The sequence below is a fragment of the Lipomyces japonicus genome (genome assembly GCF_038497905.1).
Source record: "Lipomyces japonicus strain CBS 7319 unplaced genomic scaffold V1514scaffold_6, whole genome shotgun sequence".
Lineage (NCBI taxonomy): Eukaryota > Fungi > Ascomycota > Lipomycetes > Lipomycetales > Lipomycetaceae > Lipomyces > Lipomyces japonicus.
The window spans coordinates 175,699-192,240 of record NW_027117818.1 but is presented as its reverse complement, the minus strand read 5'-3'; the positions used below and the strand labels follow the sequence as shown (position 1 = coordinate 192,240).

The following is a 16,542-nucleotide window of genomic DNA, read 5'->3' as shown; positions in this document are numbered from 1 at the left end:
TTGGTTTTTAGTCCTGTGGTTTTTTTTTTTGTATTTGGGTTTATATTTCTGGTATTAAAGAATTAGCTGTGGTCAATTTTTTTTTTCTTTTGTTTTTTTTTGATATCGAATGTCGGTATAATGCATGGCTCCTTGTGTTTTGCTTTTTTTTTTTTTTCTTTTGTTTTTATTTTGTTAAATAAAGCGCACGTTTTTGCATCCGTTGAGGATTGGTGAAAATAACATAATGAATTTGTTTTGTCGCAATCGCAAGCGACCATGGTTGTTTTATAAGATTGATATGTAAACAACCGTTCGTTTAACAGAACTCTGCACTTCAGGGGTTAATTTCCCCAGCTTCGGTCAACAGATTATTCAAGAAAAAGTATCAAAAAGATAAAAGCAAGGGATTATAAATTCGAATTTGATTTATCCAATCCCTTCTTTTTTTTTTTTTTTTTATTTTTTTTTTTTAAACAGATTAAAAACACATGACCGAATCATTATCTCTTGAAAAATTTTCAACATTGATTCTTCCTAAATATGTTGTCGCAGGAACGGTATCAGTTAAAGACGCACGAATCTTGGTACTTCTCGTTACCGAATTCTTAACCGAGACGATTGATTCCATTTTTTTAAAATATGTCGTATGTGTGATTTATTTTAAATTATTTTTTATTCAAGCTGAGCCTGGTCGGCTAATTTAAAAAAAAAAAAGTCACGGTTTTTAACTCCAGAATTTTATGACGATGTCGTGGCGGAACGGAACGTGTTGCATTTATGTGGTTATCCAACTTGTGACTTATCACCGACCAAAAAAGTTTTAGGCAAGGACGTGCCTCAGATCGTGTACACGGAAAGACAATCATCATCATCGCCTGCCGGTGGCCCGTCATCGTATCTTAATCAATACTGCACCAAATTTCATTTCCAATCTTCCAAATTTTATCGTGCGCAGTTATCAGACGAGGCCGTGTGGGCAAGGAAAAATATAACGTATTTGCGGAATGGTCATGCCGAATGGGAAAGATCAATCAAATTGTTGGACGAAGTCTTGGCCGAACGGGAAGGCGACCGAGAACGTAAGACCGTGAACGAAAAAGAAGTTCAGGAAGCGGTACAAAAGATTGGCTTATTAAAAATTACTAACCGTGATTTTGAAATTGAAAACAATGTTGACGAAACGAAAGCACCAATTTCGTTTAGGGAAAAATTAGAAAAAAACAGGACCAAGAAATTAAAAGAATCAAGTTCAAAGTTAGAAATTTCAGAACGGGACGTGGATAAATCCAAGTCTCAAATTAAACCGGTCATTTTCGGAATAAATGATGCCGGCGCGGTTGAAGGATACGTGCCAGGTTCAGTCAAGTCATTAAAGCTTCCGCAAGCTTATATTGAACGCAAGATACTAGAACGAGAGATCGCCAAGGAGTTTGGCGAAGAAGTGGATGATGACGATGACGAGATTAATGAAAATGAGCACAACAGTGACGATGATGACGATGATGATGAGGATGAAGACGGCAGTTTTTAAATGAAATTAATAACACCGGTTTTGTATATTATTTTTCAAAAGGCGTTTAGTTTTTTTTTTACATTATTTTAATATTTTTAAAAAAGAAAAAATCATGAAGAAGTAGAATACTGGTCAAGTTTTTTCAATTGAATACTTGGATCAATATTAATAACCTATTTCAATGTCAGTATTACGTGCTCGCTAACCATGTCATAGATATCCCACTCACTTTGTCCGCGTTGAGCAATCTATAGGGATCCAACGCAATCTTAACACGTCTCATGGCATCGATTGTTTCCGTACTTAATTCCGACTCCAAATACGGCCGTTTTACTATGCCAACACCATGCTCTCCCGTGCATGTGCCATCCATCTCAATTGCTCGTTCAACGAGTCTGTGAACGATTCCTTCCGCAATATGTTTGTTTGAATCATTGTAAATAATAAATGCATGAAAGTTCCCATCCCCAACGTGTCCAACAATGGTGCCGGTAATGCCAGACTTTGTAAGGTCTTCCCGAGTAGCCGACACAATCTCCGACAATCTCGACACTGGCACGGCAATGTCCGTGGTCCAACATGAATCCTTATCGCTTCCGAGAGCAAGTGATGACCATAAAGCTTGCTTCCTAGCTTCCCATAACTCTTCCCTCTCATCCGCATTCCGTGCAAATTCAAAACTTTGACTGTGGTATTTTTTAGTGATCTGTTTTGTTTGTGAAATTTGTTCCTTGACTCCGCTTTTACTGCCACCAAACTTAAAAAATAATGTTGGTGCCTCCTTCCAAGTTCTAGAAGTCTCCCCTGCCGAGTTGATACAGGCCATCATTTCCTTATCCAGAAGCTCAACCGCAGCAACAGGAATGCCGGTGCGAACAATTTCCTCCACGGCCTGAGTAGCTTCCTTAACCGTGGGGAATGATGCCACGGCAACGCTAACTTCCTGAGGAAGCACGGCCAATTTTAAAGTAGCTTCGGTCACGATACCCAAAGTGCCCTCTGATCCAATAAACAGGTTTGTTAAATTATAACCAGCTGACGATTTTCTAGGCCGCTGACGGGTCTTAATAATCGTACCGTCAGCAAGAACCACAGTCAAATTTAAAACCCATTCTCTCATTGTTCCGTACCGAGCAGCGTTAGTACCTGAACATCCGGTGCCAATCATTCCGCCGATTTCAGCACCTGGGCCCGGATCAGGCGGGAAGAAAAGACCGAAAGGTTTTAAATACTCATTTAAGTTCTCCCACCTAACCGATGGCTGAACAACAACGTCAAGGTCAGTGTCATGTAATTCCTTGACCTGATCCATATTTCGGAAATCAATGGTTATTCCATTTCGTGTTTGAATAAAATGACCTTCAAGTGAGGTGCCACCCGAAAACGGGACCACGGGCACAAGGTACTTGTGACAAATTTTTAAAACCCCGGAAACTTGCTCGGTTGAATGCGGAAACACGATCAATCCAGGCCTCTGTCCTGGTTCAGCGTGATGTGAAATCCATGATGAATCAGCGTGAGAATTAATATCGTCAACTGTGGCGGAAACGTTCTCGGTTCCTAAAAGTTGAGTGATTTCAGCGTACGCCTTGGCAGTCGCCTTAGCATCTGCATATTCCGGTTTATTCAGAGTAGATAAAGGAGTTGTGCTACTGTCAAACCCTTTCTCTCGCAAGATATCCTGAGCACGGCGAGTCTCATCCAAAAACACAATCTGGTTTGCCAATACTCCTACCAGGAAACTTGCTCCAACAACTTCAAGCAATCAGCCAAAAAAAAAAAAAAAAATAAAAATTTTTACAAAACTTTCTTACGGGATAGAAGCTGCATCAATTTCACTCGGTTCTCTTGTCTTGTGAGCTCACGGGCCTTAGCCGAGACCTTGGAACCGGTGGACGCATACCGAATTCCAGATGATGGTATTCTGGCCTCACAGATTCGAGAACTTAATCTGCTTAATCGACATGCATACCTTACTTGCATAAAACAAACCATGCTTCAATTTTTAGATATCACAGGCTGATTGTTCCAGGTAAACTTATAAAATTGATGGTGGTCGCCTAATTTGGAACTCATCCGGTTTCTCCTGTTACGTAACCACTGAATAAACTAAATTACTTGTTGCCGTGGCAACAATGCGCGATGTCGTATATTTTTGTCATATATGGTGGATACACATGATTTAATTACCTATCATCATAACTCAGCAAGAACGATATATTCGAGTTGTTTATATTGATTTATTATACTGTGTTATTTAGCGCTTATTTTTTTTTTTTTTTTTTTTTTTGAAAATGTTGTTTCCACGGTCGATTTTAACACGCATATTTTTCTTTCTGGGGCTGTGCGTTACAATTGGATCAGCGCATTTAGTGACTGATAAATATATTGTTCTTTTAAAATCAGATATTAGCAAAGAAGAAGAAGTACAGCATCATGAGTGGGTCAAACGGCAGTATATCGAATCACAAGTTCAAAATGGACAATTGTCGAAAAGATGGGGCGTGAATGATGGCATACTACATCGATTATCATTAAAGCGAGCAGGAATTAAAGGATACATAGGAACTTTTACAAAAAATATTGCTCAAGAAATTGCAAAAGCGAACCAGACACTGATTATTGAACAAGATAGTGAAGAACACATTAGTCATGTAAACACGCAATTAAACGCTCCTTGGGGTATTTCAAGGCTATCAAGGAAATCCCACCCTGCAACAGCTGCCTTAAAATATGTTTACAAGTACGACTCCAGAGCAGGGGAAGGATCAGTTGTTTATGTACTTGACACGGGAATTGATGTTTCTCATTTGGATTTCCGTCCTGGCCGCGCCACGTGGGGTGCAAATTTCGCTGATGACGACGTGGATGACGACGACAATGGTCATGGAACTCATGTTGCTGGCGTGATTGCCGGAAAGTTTTTTGGAGTCGCCAAAAACGCTAACGTGGTTGCTGTCAAGGTGTTTGATAAATACGGTTCTGGCACGGTTTCGGGTTTCATTAAAGCGGTCGAATGGGTTGTCGCACAGCATGAAGCTGCTGGCAAGGGGGCAAGAACAATTATTAACTATTCTGCAAGTGGAGTTATTTCCGGTGCCAGAACTGCAGTAGTAAAAGCAGCAATCGATGCCGATATAGTATTTGTCACTGCAGCTGGTAACGGTAGTGAAGATGCATGCTTGGTTGGCCCGTCCAATGTAAATCAAAATATTACCCAGTCATCATCATTGCTAGTAGTGGGCGCTGTCGACAGCGCAGATTCGATTGCCAGTTACAGCAACAAAGGCGAATGCGTCAATGTTTTTGCTCCAGGAACTGGTATTCGGTCAGCATACCCGGTTAAAGGGTCAAATCGAGGTAGTCGAGTATTAAGCGGAACAAGCATGGCATCGCCTCACGCTGCCGGCGTCGTGGCAACTTTATGGAGTGCCAAAACAAGTTGGAACGCAGCTCAGGTTGCGCAAACTGTTGCGAGAATTAATCCTGGCCGGGTTTTTGGAGACCTGAGCGGATCGCAAAATACGTTGACTTATGATTTAGTTGAAGAATTACAACTATAATCACATTTTTTTTTGGGGGGGTCTTTTGACAACCTTTTTTTCTTTAAAAATTTGTATATTAGTCATTTTATTGTATTTATCCGCTTGAGTTTGTATATATTGAGAAAGTTTGGGTTAATATTATTTATGTAGTACGAATGTAATAATAGTTGGTATGTATGTATTGTACAATTTATGTATAAATAATGGGTTTTCATACGACAACAGTAATACGAATATCTATCAATATCACAACTGGTAGCCAGTCACTGCAGGGATGGTCAAAGCTCAGAGATAGCGAACGTATCAAATTTACCTACTGATACCCTAATATATGCTTTTGAAATTCTACTATTGATTTTTACCATTTAAAATTGATTACGGCCTGTAAAAATTTGACTAATAAAAGTTGTTTATTTGAAAAATAAATATGCCGCATCACGCATATCCAATCTTCAAACCTGTGTTCCGGCTTTTCATAAATTCTAACCTAGAAATAGTAAGTCAGTTTGAGAACGGGAACAGAAGTGAGTATTCAGCGAGCCAAAAAAAATAAAAAAAAAAAATTCTTACAAGAGCTTGAATGGCAATCTAAACTAAATAGTACACAGCATAATCACCGGAGGACATTCAGAGTCGTCAGATAATCATTATCCGTTTAATGTCAAAATAAACTCCGGCGTGAATTGGCTATATCTGAACAAGCAAAGTCAAATTTTAACGCTCGACGCAAGCATTAGAGCAGAGACTCACGAAGGACATGGGGTATATATACGATTTAAAGGACAGGCCAAGTTTACAGACTCGCTAAAAGCCGTTTTGGACGAAACTGCAAACACGATGGAGTATTGGGATACAGAGTTTTTTATTAAACCGGTTATTGAAACCGATGGTTCAACTAGGGTGAACTGGGTTAATGATAAGCTTTTCGTCGGTCGGGGAAGATATGTGCGAGACGAAGCAGGGCAGCTAGTTTTGGAATTCTTTGTATCAATGTGTCATTAAAATTCTAACGTGCAGTTCAATTTAGAATTAAAGTTGTCTGTACTGCGCAAAAACAAACAAAGTCTAGTATTTTTTTTTATATCTATACATTATTTCTTGACCTTCTCGTCTATAAAGCAGCGGCACCCAATACGGCAAGAATTGCACCAACCACACCAGTAGAAGCAACGAGCTTTCCAGCAGCAGCAGTTGATGAAGTGGCAGCAGCACTGCCAGAAGCAGAGCTCGAGGAAGAAAGCGAGCCCTCCCATTCAGAAAAGGTTACACCAGTGGTATTTTGGCAAGTGCTGCTGCTTGAAGCACCACCGCGGGTCACAGTGACGTCGGCACACTATATTAAAGCAAATTAATATCCTATTCCAATTTTTTTTTTGAAAAAAAATATTGCTTATTGGTAACATACGTTGTAAAGCTCGCCATCATCAGAAAAGAAAATAACCTGAACGGTTCCGTTTATGGTGCTGTTATGGTAGACAGTGGAAGGGAAAGAAACTGACGGCAGGCAAACATTGCCGGCGCCGTTCTCGAGGAACGTGTTGACCAGAGTGACATTAAAGTCATCAGAAGTAGTGCAACTGTTTCCAGGGCAAAACAAGACCTCGATTCCGGACACTGAATGAGAAGTAGAAACAGCAATTGGGAAGCCATTGGGAGAAATTTCGGTTCGGTCAGTTGACTCGGTATTTTTACCGCCGCATGGAGCAGTAAGCTGTGTAGGATGGTTATCTCCACGGGAAGTAGGAAAGTTGAGATTAAAATGAGCAAGAGCCGGAGCAGCTCCCAGAGCAAGAATTGCGATAGCCGATGACAAGAACTTCATGGTAATTATTTTTAAGATAAGAGCTAGGGAGTGGAGGTTGAAGATGGACCGAACGATATAGATGGCCTTTATATAAATTCGCAGAACTAATATAATCTGAATTATACTTGGGGGCATCAAAGTTTAAAGTTTGACTCAGAAATGTGGCTTGACTAAAGCAGGGAAAAAAACGAGCAAATATTCCAGCCACAGCCAATGACTTGAACACGGATACGGGCCATTATCTAATCAGATTCGGACACGAACACGAGCACTAACGAGCAAATTAAGATTGCTTGCCAGCAGCAGACTTGTTGAACCCTCCGATAAACCATATTAATTAACCATACATAGTACGTACATGACACATAAGAATAAAAAATAAATATATACAATCACAAGTTAGTGTGCATTGACGCTACCGGCAAACCGGCCAAGCACTAGCTCACCCAAAAAGATCCCTCCCAGCACAGAAAGAAAATACCCAACATTAAAAGTCATTACAGCCAGCATACTGATTATAGCGGTTAGTTTAAGAAAACAAAAAAAAAAAAAATTAAATAAAATAAAATAAAATAAAATTGCTTACAGTAAATATGAGGTGCCAGCCAAGATAACTTGGATTGCTGCCATAGGAAAATCAATGGACACACGCCATGGCCGTGCGTCTCCAAAGCTCAAAGGCTTCGATATTGATGACGTAGAAGCCGTGTATTTTTCTATCGCTCCGTCGTCATCCACTGTATGAATATGAGAAGAAATTGCGATATGCGTTGCTCTGCTGATCAAGTATCGCTCTGTTCGGTGCTTAATGACATGCGTCAGTCTGTACGTGACTGCCAGCACAATTAAAAAGATGCATGTTCCGGCGTATTTGCCGGTTGATGATGGCGTCCACCCTGAAGCAAACAATGGATCATTTGTAGACGTATGAAAAACCATGGTCATCATGTCCATCGAACTGCTGCTGCTGCTGCTGCTCGAAGTCGCGGTGGTAGCAGCTGCCGACGAAGTTGCGCTCATGCCCATGTCCATCCCGGACATGCTATCCATATCCATTGCTATCAATGTGGTAACTAATCAGTCAAACTAACAATCAGAAAAAGTGCTCAAGATGGCCAGAAGTATATAAGTAATCAACAATCTAAGAACAGTTGAGCAAAATTGAGAGCAAATACTGAGCAAGAGCAAATTATTCGGGGATTCCGTTTTCAACCAAAAGCCGCATGCATGCAAAGGTGTGGCTTGAACGAGCAAATATCGAGCAAATTACAAACTTTAAATCTGCAACGGGCATTATCAACTACAACAACTTCTACAATTTATTATTTACAATGAACTCTTGGCTCTTTCTTTTTGATGAGCTCACTTAGACTCTGTGAATGAAAGTACAAGTTTGCTTCATTTCTCAGATTGTGATTATTGGGTGAGGCCAAAGAGTAATTGGCAGGCGCCGCACGTGGATAGAGTTTCTTGACGTCCTCCCAGCTCTCGTCAATTTCTCAGTTACAATCGACCTTTTTTTTTTTTTTTGTTCTTTGCGTCGTCTTCTGGAAGACTAAAGAAAAGCTACCATGGCATCTTTTTTACAATTCCCAAATATGGGAGTCGGGGACTTTAATGACGATGGAACGCCCAGACCGGGGTATCTTGCGCGAATGTACTGGGCTGCGGTTGGATCCTTTCTGGCATTGGCATTTGCTGTTCGAATTGCAGACTTTGCATTAGGCTGGCAAAGGTATTATTTTTATTTCCAACACTTTTGATTTTTACAATTGACTAACAAATCGTCAGAAAACGAAGTCTATCTGCGGCACCACGGTGGTTTCCTGCTAAAATACAAGCTTCCTTAACTTCCATCGGTCGCATAATAACATATCCGACATTGAACACATTTCATTCTCACACCTGGATTATTTACATGCCATCTTTTGGTAGGATATTTATTGTTGCGTCATATTTTGCAATATTATTTGGTCTTTTTTTCTACAAAAATCCTATATCAAAGTCAAGCGCTTGGGAAGCTGCCAGTTATCGGTCTGGTTGGATTTCAATTGCCCAGCTACCTCTTCTCATACTTCTGTCAACAAAACGTCTTAATATTATTTCATTTTTGACTGGCGCATCTAGTCATGTATCATTAAATTACTTTCATCGATGGGTTGCCCGCGGCGTTCTGTTTACCACCACTATTCACATGTTTTATACTATGCGATACTATGCATCGTTTCAGTTCCTCACCTACCAACTTAGCACAGACGCAATAACAAGGAGAGGCTTAGGAACGTGGTGTGTTCTTGCGTCGATTTGTTTAATCACATCTGTGAGGCCTTTGCGTTACTTTTTTTATGATCTTTTCTTTGCGACTCACGTCGCTTCTGTCATTGCATTTTTTGTGATGGTTTTGTTTCACACTCCTTATTATGCCCATAAATACACCTGGATTGCTCTTGGGTTTTACATTGCTGACGTGGTTCTAAGATTTGGATATTTACTTTTCTACAACGTTTCTCGCAAAGGAATACGACATCGTGCTGTTGTGTCGGTATCTTCTGACGAGAAATTGCTAACCATTGAGATCCCCGCAAATGGAAGATCTTGGAAAGCTGGTGAACACATTGGATTATTGTTTCCAACCGCTGCATTCTCAATCAAGTCCCATCCGTTTACGGTGTGCTCAACTCCTGAGAGTGATTCCATGAGATTTGTGGTTCGAGTCAAGAACGGATTCACGAAACGACTGATGAGACGTACATTAAAGCTGGGTACATCCATCGAGGAGAAGGATGCTGATATAGTTGCGTTTGCTGAATTTCCAGTATTAATTAATGGCGGCCATGGACTTCCGGCCAGGAATTGGGGTGAATTTTCATCAGTGTGCGCAATCAGTGTCGGCGCCGGAGCATCTTATGGGTTTTCAGTGCTGGAATCAGTACTAAAAAATCAATATGCTACTCAACAGGTTGAATTACTTTGGATAGTAAGGAGATATACTGATATTGGAGCATTTATACCATCAATCGACAGCGTAATTAAAAAAACAGATGTTCAAAGTATCACATTAACTATTAAAATATTTATCACCGACCCCACTACAATCACATCAGATAAGTACGACTTTTTAGATTCAGAGTTGACTGAAATCTGCACGGGCCGGCCTCACATACGATCTGAGATTGCGAATGTGCTCAACATGTCTGCAGGCGAGACAGCAATCGCAGTGTGCGGGTCCGCGCAGTTGTCGGCCGAGGTGCGAACCCAGGTTGCAATCTTGTTGGATGCTCGAGCAGCTCATACAGGCTCTGGAACACAAGGATGTTATGTACATACGGAACGATTTTTTGCAGAGTAATTTGATATATATATATATTGTTTCTTAATTTTTATGAGTGCTACCAGCAGTAATTTAATAAAGTTTATTTACGATTAAGAGAAAAACGTGGGGGTTGCGTAAACTCACGATAAATCCCCGGAGATAACTCCGTTTTGTTAAACATAAACTTGCATTTGCTTGGTTATATTTTTCGTTTGGAAGTCATTGGTGTAACTACAATATTTTCTAAAGAGATAAATGCCAGTCTATAATTTAAGTGACATAGAGGCTGCTGCCAAGCAGTTTATTGACAAAATGACGGGTGATTTCTGGTCCGGCGGCGCAAACGAGCTCCTTACCGTGTCAGAGAACGTCAGTGCCTATGGAGACTATCGTATTCGACCTAGATACATGCGGGATGTAGCTGTTGTCAGTACGACAGCCAAAAATAAACTGTTTGGCAAAGAATTTGCCATTCCGTGCGGTATTGCTCCATCGTCTTTTCATAAGCTTGCGCACGCAGATGGCGAGCTGGCGACTGGAGCGGCTGCCAAGAGCAGGAATTGGCCCATGGCAATTTCATCTTATAGTTCGTATTCACTAGAAGATGTTTCCAAAGTCAGTGGTGATAATTTATTATTTTTTCAATTGTACGTGTTTAAAAACCGGGATACTTCAACAGACTTGGTCCGCCGTGCTGAAGCGGCTGGGTTTAAGGCAATCTTGGTCACTATCGATTCGCCATTCCTCGGTCTTCGGTTTTCTGAACGGCAAAACAAATTCACGTTACCGCGTGGCATATTGGCTGCAAATTTTGCTGGCGGACGGTACGCCGGTCCTATCGACGTTTCGATTGATCATAAAAGTGAAAGCAAAGGTCCTGGAGCAAACAAGTCACTGTTTGAAGGCCCAAAGCCAAACGTTATCGACCCTGGATTGACATGGGAAGATATCAAGTGGCTAAAATCGATCACAACATTAGAAGTTTGGGTTAAAGGCGTTCTCACATCTGAAGATGCCGAAGATGCGATTCAGGCTGGTGCTTCTGGTATATGGGTGTCAAACCATGGCGGTAGACAATTAGACGGTTGCTTGCCAACGCTACATGCTCTTCCAGAGGTTGTCAAAGCAGTTAATGGTAGAATACCTGTGGTACGTACATATTTTATATATGCATTATGAATTTTGTTTGTTTGTTAACCTTATGTATTAGCATCTTGACGGTGGAATAAGAAAAGGTTCTGATATATTTAGAGCATTAGCATTAGGTGCAGATTTTGTTTGGATTGGTAGGCCAATACTTTGGGGATTAAAGTATAATGGTCAAGAAGGATTAGAAACCGTGGAGCGGCTTTTGGAAGAAGAGTTCAAGCTTGTGCTTGCATTATCCGGGTGTACTAGTCCATCCGAAATCACAAAAGGTCACCTCACCAAACGACCAGGAAGCACTTGGTCAAAGTTATAGAATAATCAAATTAGGTATCAATTATATAATATGCATGTGAATTTTATTTAAATAATCTATAAATTTACATTTTATATGTTTCCTTCCAAAATGTCAACAACGGAGACGTCATCCTTAAAATCTAGTCTTGTCCAACCTTGAATCTGACCATCAGCTACCAAATATCCCTTTGAAATAATGGTATTTTCATCATCATTGGCAGCTTCTCTCGAGAGCGAACGAACAAGTCCCTCGGACTTGTCATCTGTTTCCACGTTATCAAAAGAAGTCACGCCTTGGTCGCGAAGAAACTCAAGGCAACCTCTAACGTTCATGTTCATTACCGCGGTTTGCGTCTCAAATGTGCATTCAGGTAAGTTAAATCCATACTTTGTCAAAGATGGGAACAGTAATGCAAAATCACTTTGCGAGTGATGTGCGGACGGTCGAGTTAAAAATAAATGCCTCTTTTTCGGTGGCACCGTCCCCGGTGGGCACGCAGAATTCGACAGTAGTTGATACACTAAATTTAAATTCTGATCCCATTTATAAAAAGCTTCTGACAAAATTGATATTGTAGGAACGGTTAAGGGAATTCCCATACTTTCGTATAAAGGAATCAACCAAGGGTCTAACAATATTAAAGACTTGGCAGGCTGAGGTCTCAAGAACTCATCAAACCTGTCCACCGGCTTGGCAAAATCTGGAGCGATCTCTTTTCCGGTCTGATTTGACCTAGTCGTACCGTTATCGTGGCGGTACAAAAACTCCAAAAAATTATAAACACCTTTGATTATTGCCACACATGTCGCTGCTCCGAAGCTGTGACCTGAAAATATCACATTTTCCATTGTCGTGTCAACATTCTGCCAATTAAATTCAATAGGCTTGTCACCGCCTATTGGAATTAGTTCACGTTTTTCATCTAAAAGTATTTTTCTTAATGAAATAATTTCGCGAGTTCGCATGGTCAATTGAAACGTTCGCAATATTCTCAAAACATCATCAAATTCGAACAAGCGTCGATACTTGACCTCTTTTTTAACACCAGTTTCAAAATCAGTCACGTACGTGACCGGGGCGGTAAAATCACGATGTTCTGGCGCAATTACAACGTGCCCATGCGATGCCAATGATCCACAATACTGAGAGTACGCGTTTCTGGTGCCGCCAAGTCCATGTGAGAAGAACACAACTGGCCATTTGTGACCTTCAGGTGGATCAAGCAATGCCAAATTTGAATAACCAGAAAGTACGATGTTTGGAATAAAAGGAACAAGAGAAAGTAAATTTGCTAACCTTTCAGATCTTCCTAAAAATGTAATGTAATCTACGCTGAGTTAGAAAATTCAGCACTCATTGGATTTTTTTTTTTTTTTTTTAAAATGGTTCGTCCTACTTTTAATGTATTCCTTTCGGTTCTCTGGAAACCAAAATGGATGCTCTAATTTTGTATCTGCAGAATAACTAGCAGGATAAAATACTCGAAATAATAATGTCTCAACTGTTGCTCCAATATGCTCATAAGTTGCTGGCCATGGTGCCGGAATTTCCACCTCGACCGTTCCAACCGCGTATGGGCCATGGTACTCTGGCAGCTTCGGCGTTAAAGAATTAAACCGCATATTTTTCGCAATTTGCAAGAATCGCGAAATGAAAAACTGTCTAGAATGAATCGTTTAATGTTGACTTAATTGACAAGTATATAATGCCTAACTGCAAGTGACCTCTATATGCCGAAATTTGTTAAACGCAAAAAAGAATAACTACAAATTTTTTTTTTTTTGACAATATATTACATTACGTCATGTATTTGCTAACTAAACTATGAAGTGCGCGGCTTACGATAAATTTCAAATTCGTAAAAGACGTAGCTTAATGAAAAGATCATAACTTTTGAATTTTCTATAAGAATAATAAGAAATGCTATATAGTACACATACAAAAATAAAACTCGAAAGGTAAATTTATAGACATCTGTTATGCCTCTTTTTTTCCAATTGCTCCCAGAAGCTTGTCAAACACATTATCAAAATCACCAACAGCATATTCCGGACCATCAAACACTTCGTCCACAAGTGAAGTATTCAAAACAACATTAGCACGTGATTCAGATGCGGTGGATGTCAACTGAATCTTTTCAGCCTGTTCCGGAACCGTGAATTTACCAACCTTGCGATTCAAAATCGCAGTCACGCCCGGAATTTCGTCTTCGTCGACAATTAAAGATTCGGAAATTTTCACTTGCTCAGCCTTGGCAGGTGAATGGAAAGCAGTTTCAGGAGCAGAAATGTAAAAAATTAATTTGTCAGTGTCGATTATCAAAAACCTCTGTCTAGAAGCAGTTGAAACGTTGTACACAGCAGCAATAGGTCTTGAATGTTGGAAAATGTGAGCCGGAACCGGTGACGAGCGGTTAAAAATATAAACATTAGATGCAATTCCCATATTTGAAGACGAAGTTTTAGTGGCGTAATTTACGGCCACTGTGAAAACACCGTCACCATATGCGATCAATGATCTCGCATTTTTAGCCGTAAATCCAGGATTCGCTGTCCACGAGACATTATCACGAAGCAAGTCATAAACAGTTAATGTTGTTTCACCTAGTACAACGAGCGAAGTGTCTAAAATACCCAGACCACGAAGTGGAGAACCAACAATTCCAGATAATGTTCTCACTATCTCAAAACGCGTAGAAGGGGATGTCGGAACCGAGACGATATGGATTTCATAACCCTTGCCAAGAAGTAAAACGCTTCCATCAGGAGACCAAGCCAAACAAACCTGATCCGTGTTATTATCCTCATCAGATTCTAATCCAGATCTGGAAACCAATGACGAATACGTAGGCTCAAGAATGTGCCTGGCTGACCATTCAATTTGACGGGTCTGGATCTTGGGAAACCTTGGACGCCAGATTCTCAAAGCACCATCCTTGCATGATGTTACAAATGCAAGACCATTGTGATAGGTTCTTGGTGCAGCTTGTATGGCAGCAACGGAAACATTCACACCGTGCGGGTTTGAAACACGGCCGGTTAATTTCCACGCCTCTGCTCCTTGATTAGCAGCACGATCATCGGCCCAAAACTTCAAATTAATTTGCAAATCTGATTTTGATAACAGCTCATCAATCGACGGAGTCACGGTCTCATCAACGGTTACCATCCATTCCGAATCTGCGCTAAACGTTAACTGAGTAATGACAGGATCTTGAATGGCTTCCTCAAATAAAACTTTGCCAAGTTGTAAAGTACGAGCAATTGCAATAGAAGCAACTTGCTCGCTTTTTGTTGGATCGTATACTTGAATCTGAGCTCCTGATTCGGTTGGCAAATAAAGATAGGGCTGTGATTTTTGCTTCCCCGTAGAAGTTTCAAATCCCTGACGAACCGATAAAGGAAAAATCGAATAGTTTTGGATCAAACTGTCATTGTTATCAAGAAGTTTACCAATGAAGTTTCGAGCTTTTTGTAAGTTATTGCTTAAACTTAAAAATTTTAATGATGAAGAAGTTAATGGTTCTTCATCATTTGCTGCCGCCAAAGATAACGGAGGCAATGCAGCATATTTTGCTTTTACACCAGAAACTTGAAGTCGTGCATCGAGATCAGTGGAAGAGAGTAAAATAATATCTTCACTGTTGTTACCCAGAGAGAGTGAATACATTGTCGATGAATTGTCCACAACAACATTGGTGATCGGTCCTGGCAAACGTGGCAAAAATTGAACATTTCCGGTATCTAATTGCCAAAACAATAAAACCTTCTCATTACCTCCGGACAGTAAATAGTCTCCATTCAAGGAGAATGCAAGAGCTCGCACCGGTTCCATGTGCCACTTTAGAGTTCGAATGATGAAATTTTTAGGGCTAATATGATATTCAAGTGCGTCATCTGAATTAAGATAGTAAAGATCAATCACACCAGTTACTGATCCAATTGCCACGATTCCGGAATCTGACACTGCTATGGCTGACGATCGTCTTCCGCGCTCGATATTAGTCTTTTCAACGCCATCGTATTCATTGTTAAATCGTGCAATTGTAAATCTTTCATTTTGAGAAGATGATTTTTTGTTGCCAAAAGATGGATTGCCATGCTTTGCAATGAAATGAGATTTAGTGTGCGATAATGCGAGAGCAGTGACGTTCGCAACAGATACAATCTTGTTGACAGGCGTAGATCCATCTGGCGTTATCCTTATAAACGAAATATCTTCAATAAAAAAAAATTAGAATACTGGTCAAGTACCCAAAAAAATAAAAAGTTTTTTTGCCGCGATTGCTCACCGTCATGATTTTGTTCCGTCACAGCAAGAACAAACATCTTGGCTTCATCAAGGACGTTTACAATTTTATGCAGAACCTGATTAACCTGTGACTTAAACGATATAGTCTTTATGCTATCATGTTTCCAATCGACATAAAGAAGCTGATTATTTCTCTTTGCTATCCAAACAGCTGGATAGGTCTTTTCGTGAGCACTTGGTTCCGAATACACAAAGAGATCGACAGCAAGATGGGCTTCTTCAATAGCCACTTTCGCAACACACTGTCTAGCCGCAAATGAATATAATCGGACTTCAAGTGTAGTAAGTACAATAAGAAATCTAAAACCAATTTAGTATTAAAAATTGACTACCGTGATTGCATTTTCAACATACTTATGATCCGGGGAAAATACTGGTCCGACACTGGTCAAGCTGCCACCGTGAGGCAACGATACTTTCCAATTATGCTTCTTATGACTTGGCCTTTTCCGTCTTTTGGAATCCTGAGTATCTGTCATGTTTATGTATAAAATAAAGAACAACCTGCGGTTGGCAATACTAGTACTTTAATATCTCCGTCCAGAAAAAATTTGAACTCCCAATTTGCAAAGACTACTAATTAAACTTTATTTTTTTTTAAGCAAACTTATTTTGTAGAAAGGATCAAAT

General features: G+C 40.2%; 10 protein-coding genes across 10 annotated transcripts; 5 read left to right on the top strand and 5 right to left on the bottom strand.

The window, feature by feature from the left end:
• The first annotated feature begins 396 nt into the window (after positions 1–396).
• V1514DRAFT_193324 (uncharacterized protein) lies at positions 397–1,599 on the top strand. Its single transcript, XM_066924631.1, has 2 exons — positions 397–626; positions 698–1,599. Exons 1-2 carry the CDS (start codon positions 471–473, stop codon positions 1,511–1,513), a joined length of 972 nt encoding a protein of 323 aa, XP_066785177.1. The 5' UTR covers positions 397–470; the 3' UTR covers positions 1,514–1,599.
• Positions 1,146–3,490, bottom strand: V1514DRAFT_359974 (D-lactate dehydrogenase; the record flags this gene model as incomplete). The annotated part of the gene is made up of 3 exons (XM_066929685.1): positions 1,146–1,668; positions 1,725–3,250; positions 3,310–3,490. The coding sequence occupies 3 exons, from the start codon at positions 3,488–3,490 to the stop codon at positions 1,606–1,608; spliced, it is 1,770 nt and encodes a 589-aa protein (XP_066785176.1). The 3' UTR covers positions 1,146–1,605.
• Positions 3,491–3,675: 185 nt separating this feature from the next.
• On the top strand, positions 3,676–5,212 carry V1514DRAFT_325991 (peptidase S8/S53 domain-containing protein). The gene has a single exon (XM_066926712.1). The coding sequence runs from the start codon at positions 3,790–3,792 to the stop codon at positions 5,056–5,058; it is 1,269 nt and encodes a 422-aa protein (XP_066785175.1). The 5' UTR covers positions 3,676–3,789; the 3' UTR covers positions 5,059–5,212.
• A 191-nt stretch (positions 5,213–5,403) lies between these two features.
• Positions 5,404–6,109, top strand: V1514DRAFT_325989 (uncharacterized protein). Its single transcript, XM_066926711.1, has 2 exons — positions 5,404–5,564; positions 5,642–6,109. Exons 1-2 carry the CDS (start codon positions 5,468–5,470, stop codon positions 6,040–6,042), a joined length of 498 nt encoding a protein of 165 aa, XP_066785174.1. The 5' UTR covers positions 5,404–5,467; the 3' UTR covers positions 6,043–6,109.
• Positions 6,039–6,906, bottom strand: V1514DRAFT_350518 (uncharacterized protein). Its single transcript, XM_066929416.1, has 2 exons — positions 6,446–6,906; positions 6,039–6,373 (listed from the first exon to the last, which is right to left on the bottom strand). Exons 1-2 carry the CDS (start codon positions 6,860–6,862, stop codon positions 6,152–6,154), a joined length of 639 nt encoding a protein of 212 aa, XP_066785173.1. The 5' UTR covers positions 6,863–6,906; the 3' UTR covers positions 6,039–6,151.
• A 116-nt stretch (positions 6,907–7,022) lies between these two features.
• V1514DRAFT_325984 (Ctr copper transporter family-domain-containing protein) lies at positions 7,023–7,998 on the bottom strand. The gene is made up of 2 exons (XM_066926710.1): positions 7,431–7,998; positions 7,023–7,355 (listed from the first exon to the last, which is right to left on the bottom strand). Exons 1-2 carry the CDS (start codon positions 7,898–7,900, stop codon positions 7,244–7,246), a joined length of 582 nt encoding a protein of 193 aa, XP_066785172.1. The 5' UTR covers positions 7,901–7,998; the 3' UTR covers positions 7,023–7,243.
• Positions 7,999–8,189: 191 nt separating this feature from the next.
• Positions 8,190–10,266, top strand: V1514DRAFT_325982 (uncharacterized protein). Its single transcript, XM_066926709.1, has 2 exons — positions 8,190–8,579; positions 8,636–10,266. The coding sequence occupies exons 1-2, from the start codon at positions 8,416–8,418 to the stop codon at positions 10,191–10,193; spliced, it is 1,722 nt and encodes a 573-aa protein (XP_066785171.1). The 5' UTR covers positions 8,190–8,415; the 3' UTR covers positions 10,194–10,266.
• A 146-nt stretch (positions 10,267–10,412) lies between these two features.
• V1514DRAFT_346289 (FMN-dependent dehydrogenase) lies at positions 10,413–11,619 on the top strand (the record flags this gene model as incomplete). Its single annotated transcript, XM_066929262.1, has 2 exons — positions 10,413–11,306; positions 11,368–11,619. The coding sequence occupies 2 exons, from the start codon at positions 10,413–10,415 to the stop codon at positions 11,617–11,619; spliced, it is 1,146 nt and encodes a 381-aa protein (XP_066785170.1).
• A 30-nt stretch (positions 11,620–11,649) lies between these two features.
• On the bottom strand, positions 11,650–13,344 carry V1514DRAFT_325979 (platelet-activating factor acetylhydrolase). Its single transcript, XM_066926708.1, has 2 exons — positions 12,998–13,344; positions 11,650–12,928 (listed from the first exon to the last, which is right to left on the bottom strand). Exons 1-2 carry the CDS (start codon positions 13,221–13,223, stop codon positions 11,691–11,693), a joined length of 1,464 nt encoding a protein of 487 aa, XP_066785169.1. The 5' UTR covers positions 13,224–13,344; the 3' UTR covers positions 11,650–11,690.
• Positions 13,345–13,473: 129 nt separating this feature from the next.
• V1514DRAFT_325977 (WD40-repeat-containing domain protein) lies at positions 13,474–16,444 on the bottom strand. The gene is made up of 3 exons (XM_066926707.1): positions 16,267–16,444; positions 15,893–16,212; positions 13,474–15,818 (listed from the first exon to the last, which is right to left on the bottom strand). Exons 1-3 carry the CDS (start codon positions 16,389–16,391, stop codon positions 13,579–13,581), a joined length of 2,685 nt encoding a protein of 894 aa, XP_066785168.1. The 5' UTR covers positions 16,392–16,444; the 3' UTR covers positions 13,474–13,578.
• Between the last annotated feature and the right edge of the window lie 98 nt (positions 16,445–16,542).

Bases quoted from the DNA above. Each gene is read 5' to 3' on its own strand.
- V1514DRAFT_193324 (XM_066924631.1), top strand. From the start codon at position 471: ATGACCGAATCATTATCTCTTGAAAAATTTTCAACATTGATTCTTCCT. The intron at 627-697 runs GTATGTGTGATT...AAAAAAAAAAAG, and splicing joins CCATTTTTTTAAAATATGTC to TCACGGTTTTTAACTCCAGA.
- V1514DRAFT_325991 (XM_066926712.1), top strand. From the start codon at position 3,790: ATGTTGTTTCCACGGTCGATTTTAACACGCATATTTTTCTTTCTGGGG.
- V1514DRAFT_325989 (XM_066926711.1), top strand. From the start codon at position 5,468: ATGCCGCATCACGCATATCCAATCTTCAAACCTGTGTTCCGGCTTTTC. The intron at 5,565-5,641 runs GTGAGTATTCAG...TAAACTAAATAG, and splicing joins GTTTGAGAACGGGAACAGAA to TACACAGCATAATCACCGGA.
- V1514DRAFT_350518 (XM_066929416.1), bottom strand. From the start codon at position 6,862: ATGAAGTTCTTGTCATCGGCTATCGCAATTCTTGCTCTGGGAGCTGCT. The intron at 6,374-6,445 runs GTATGTTACCAA...GCTTTAATATAG, and splicing joins ATGATGGCGAGCTTTACAAC to TGTGCCGACGTCACTGTGAC.
- V1514DRAFT_325984 (XM_066926710.1), bottom strand. From the start codon at position 7,900: ATGGATATGGATAGCATGTCCGGGATGGACATGGGCATGAGCGCAACT. The intron at 7,356-7,430 runs GTAAGCAATTTT...CGCTATAATCAG, and splicing joins GCTGGCACCTCATATTTACT to TATGCTGGCTGTAATGACTT.
- V1514DRAFT_325982 (XM_066926709.1), top strand. From the start codon at position 8,416: ATGGCATCTTTTTTACAATTCCCAAATATGGGAGTCGGGGACTTTAAT. The intron at 8,580-8,635 runs GTATTATTTTTA...ACAAATCGTCAG, and splicing joins TTTGCATTAGGCTGGCAAAG to AAAACGAAGTCTATCTGCGG.
- V1514DRAFT_325979 (XM_066926708.1), bottom strand. From the start codon at position 13,223: ATGCGGTTTAATTCTTTAACGCCGAAGCTGCCAGAGTACCATGGCCCA. The intron at 12,929-12,997 runs GTAGGACGAACC...AACTCAGCGTAG, and splicing joins CCGAAAGGAATACATTAAAA to ATTACATTACATTTTTAGGA.
- V1514DRAFT_325977 (XM_066926707.1), bottom strand. From the start codon at position 16,391: ATGACAGATACTCAGGATTCCAAAAGACGGAAAAGGCCAAGTCATAAG. The intron at 16,213-16,266 runs GTATGTTGAAAA...AATTGGTTTTAG, and splicing joins GTATTTTCCCCGGATCATAA to ATTTCTTATTGTACTTACTA. The intron at 15,819-15,892 runs GTGAGCAATCGC...TTTTTATTGAAG, and splicing joins GACGGAACAAAATCATGACG to ATATTTCGTTTATAAGGATA.